General features: G+C 25.3%; 1 protein-coding gene across 1 annotated transcript; it reads left to right on the top strand.

Moving 5' to 3' along the window:
* Positions 1-287: 287 nt before the first annotated feature.
* LOC146723814 (uncharacterized) lies at positions 288-1,536 on the top strand (the record flags this gene model as incomplete). Its single annotated transcript, XM_085481022.1, has 4 exons — positions 288-483; positions 715-874; positions 1,135-1,234; positions 1,475-1,536. Coding segments are annotated over 4 exons (502 nt in total), but the record flags the coding sequence as incomplete, so codon positions are not given.
* Between the last annotated feature and the right edge of the window lie 1,001 nt (positions 1,537-2,537).

Below are 2,537 nucleotides of genomic sequence, written 5' to 3' on the forward strand. Positions count from 1 at the left end.
AAAGATGACCTTGTTCCACAAAATTCAGATACAATATCTACATCCGATACTTGTAATGCTGAGATTGATGTAGGTAAAAATATATCTGTTATTAATTTTAAATTTTTGTAAAAGCTTACCTATATATATATATATATATTATTAAAGTTTTAACTTTTTTTATTTATATCACTGTAAACATATTTAAAATGGTATATAATTCGTAATATTTATATAATCTGACAATGAGTAGATATACAATAATATGTGTCAATTATTTTTGCAGATTTTCATAATTTAATTATCAGGAAACTAAATGCAGTATTGTTAAATCTTACAACAATTGATGAACGTTTAATAAAGTTGGATAATCACATAAGAAAAAATGAGGAAACGGATTTAAAAAAAAATGAACATTATGATTTCGATTTGCCAGCAGATACCGTAGAACAATTACAGAGAATTGATAATCAATTAAAAAACAAATGTGTTGCTGCAGAAATGGTATATACAAAATATTATCATTTTATACTTACGATTAGAAACATTTTATTGAAATGTCTTATAAAAAGCAATATTTTGGACATATTTATTTATTTATATAATGTTAAATAATTTTAAAGAAGTTAAAAGAAAAGTAATGTTAACTTTTTTTATAAGAGAAAAACAAATGTTTATTATTTTGATATTTTTAGATCATAAACTAATATTAATTAAATTATTTTATATTTTTAGACAAGACAATTGAGCTTTTTAGGAGGTAAGGATCATCATGATGTGATTTCGTACATGATGAAACATATTTTAACAAATAAATTAGCAATGGAATATAGTTGGGCTGGTGCAAAATTGAAAAATGCCTTTAAAAATCTTCGCATTACTATATGTATCATAAGTAAGTATATAAATATTTAATCACAGAAATGTTTTTATTGACATATTTTTGACACTTTATATATAGCATTCTATGCATGGTTATATTGGATGATGCTATTAGAACTCTAATATCATTATTCAATAATATGTAATCATAGGAATATAAAATAATTTTAAATAGTATATATACATATATACATATATATATATATAAAATTAAGTCGCTTTAAATTTTTATATAATCTATAACCACACATATCTGTTTAAACTTGTTGTTAGATGCTGCGCGAACTTCAAGAACCAATTTAACAAATAAGGAAGTTGAGGATATAATTGCAAGATGGCTAATTTTAGCCAAGCAGAGATTTGACCGAGATTTGTAAGTTATATATAATATACCTCAATTTAACTATTTTATCATCTTATCTCAAACTTTTTATTTTTATAAGAAACTGATTTTAAAGAGGGTGAACACATGCACTATCTGTTCATTATTGCGTGTATTAGTTTTTTTAAATTAAATACAACATTTAAGAACTTATTGTTATTTTTGTATAGAATATTTATTGCAGAATTGACTTATTGCACCTATGTATAACAATCACATATTTCTTTTTAGGAAAAAGGAAGAACAAAAGAAGAGATGCGAAAATGAGGAGATCTAAACAAGAAAAGGACAGGTTATTAAATAGAATAATTTTAATATATAATAAATAAAATATTTGAACGTTTATTATTACGTTTATTGCACAGTTTATTATTATTACGTTTATTTATAGATTTTATAGAGTTTATTTTTGCATATGAACTTTTTTTATTTTGAATGTATTAATTTCATACACAGTAATTATATATATATTTTATTATTTAAATGGTTACAGTATTAAATACATATGCATAGTTGTAAGTGCAATAAAGTAATTATTAAATATTATTTTTTAAATATAGTATAAAACGAGAAAAGTTATAATAATATATACAGTTGAATATTAAAGTAATTTAAAGTTCTAAGTATTTTAGTACTTTTATGCGTAGCTGTAGCATAAAAAATTAACAATCACTATGTTTATTTTATTAATGCCTATATATTAAAAAGTTATGCACATTTAAGTTTTCTAACAATTGTATCAATTTTTTTTCATAATTCTGATAAAGTGATAACTAGAATTTAAAAAAAATTACTTTAAAAATGATTTATTATAAGTATTAATTATATATGTTAGTGATATAGTTATTAAATATGATTAAATGATGTGATTTAACGTGAATGTGTATTAAATGATAGTTATACACCCACACACACGTACATATATAATAATATGGCTTATATTTTTTGGAACGTATATATGTATTATTTAAAAAATAAAAATGTAATTAAATAAATTACATTTATAATCTTTGAGACAAGCATATGACTACTGGCAGGATCAACCAGTGAGCTTCGTGTTCGGTTACTCGCAAGGGAGTAACTCGCGAGCGAGCCCGAAGACTCGTCGCTAGCTCTTTTTTGTGCGCGCGCGCGTTCGATGCCGAAACACCGACGCGCGCGCAACACGCTCGTATGTGCCATTTTATTTGCCGCCGGTCTTGCTCAGCCGGTCGGCGACACTCTGCTGTGTTTAACGCTATTATGTAAAGCGTACGAGAGAACGACGGAGGCGAGAGTAAACCCCCGACGCCGC

Source organism: Nylanderia fulva, unplaced genomic scaffold (assembly GCF_048542155.1).
Source record: "Nylanderia fulva isolate GAGA-0341 unplaced genomic scaffold, ASM4854215v1 Scaffold1661, whole genome shotgun sequence".
Taxonomy (NCBI): domain Eukaryota; kingdom Metazoa; phylum Arthropoda; class Insecta; order Hymenoptera; family Formicidae; genus Nylanderia; species Nylanderia fulva.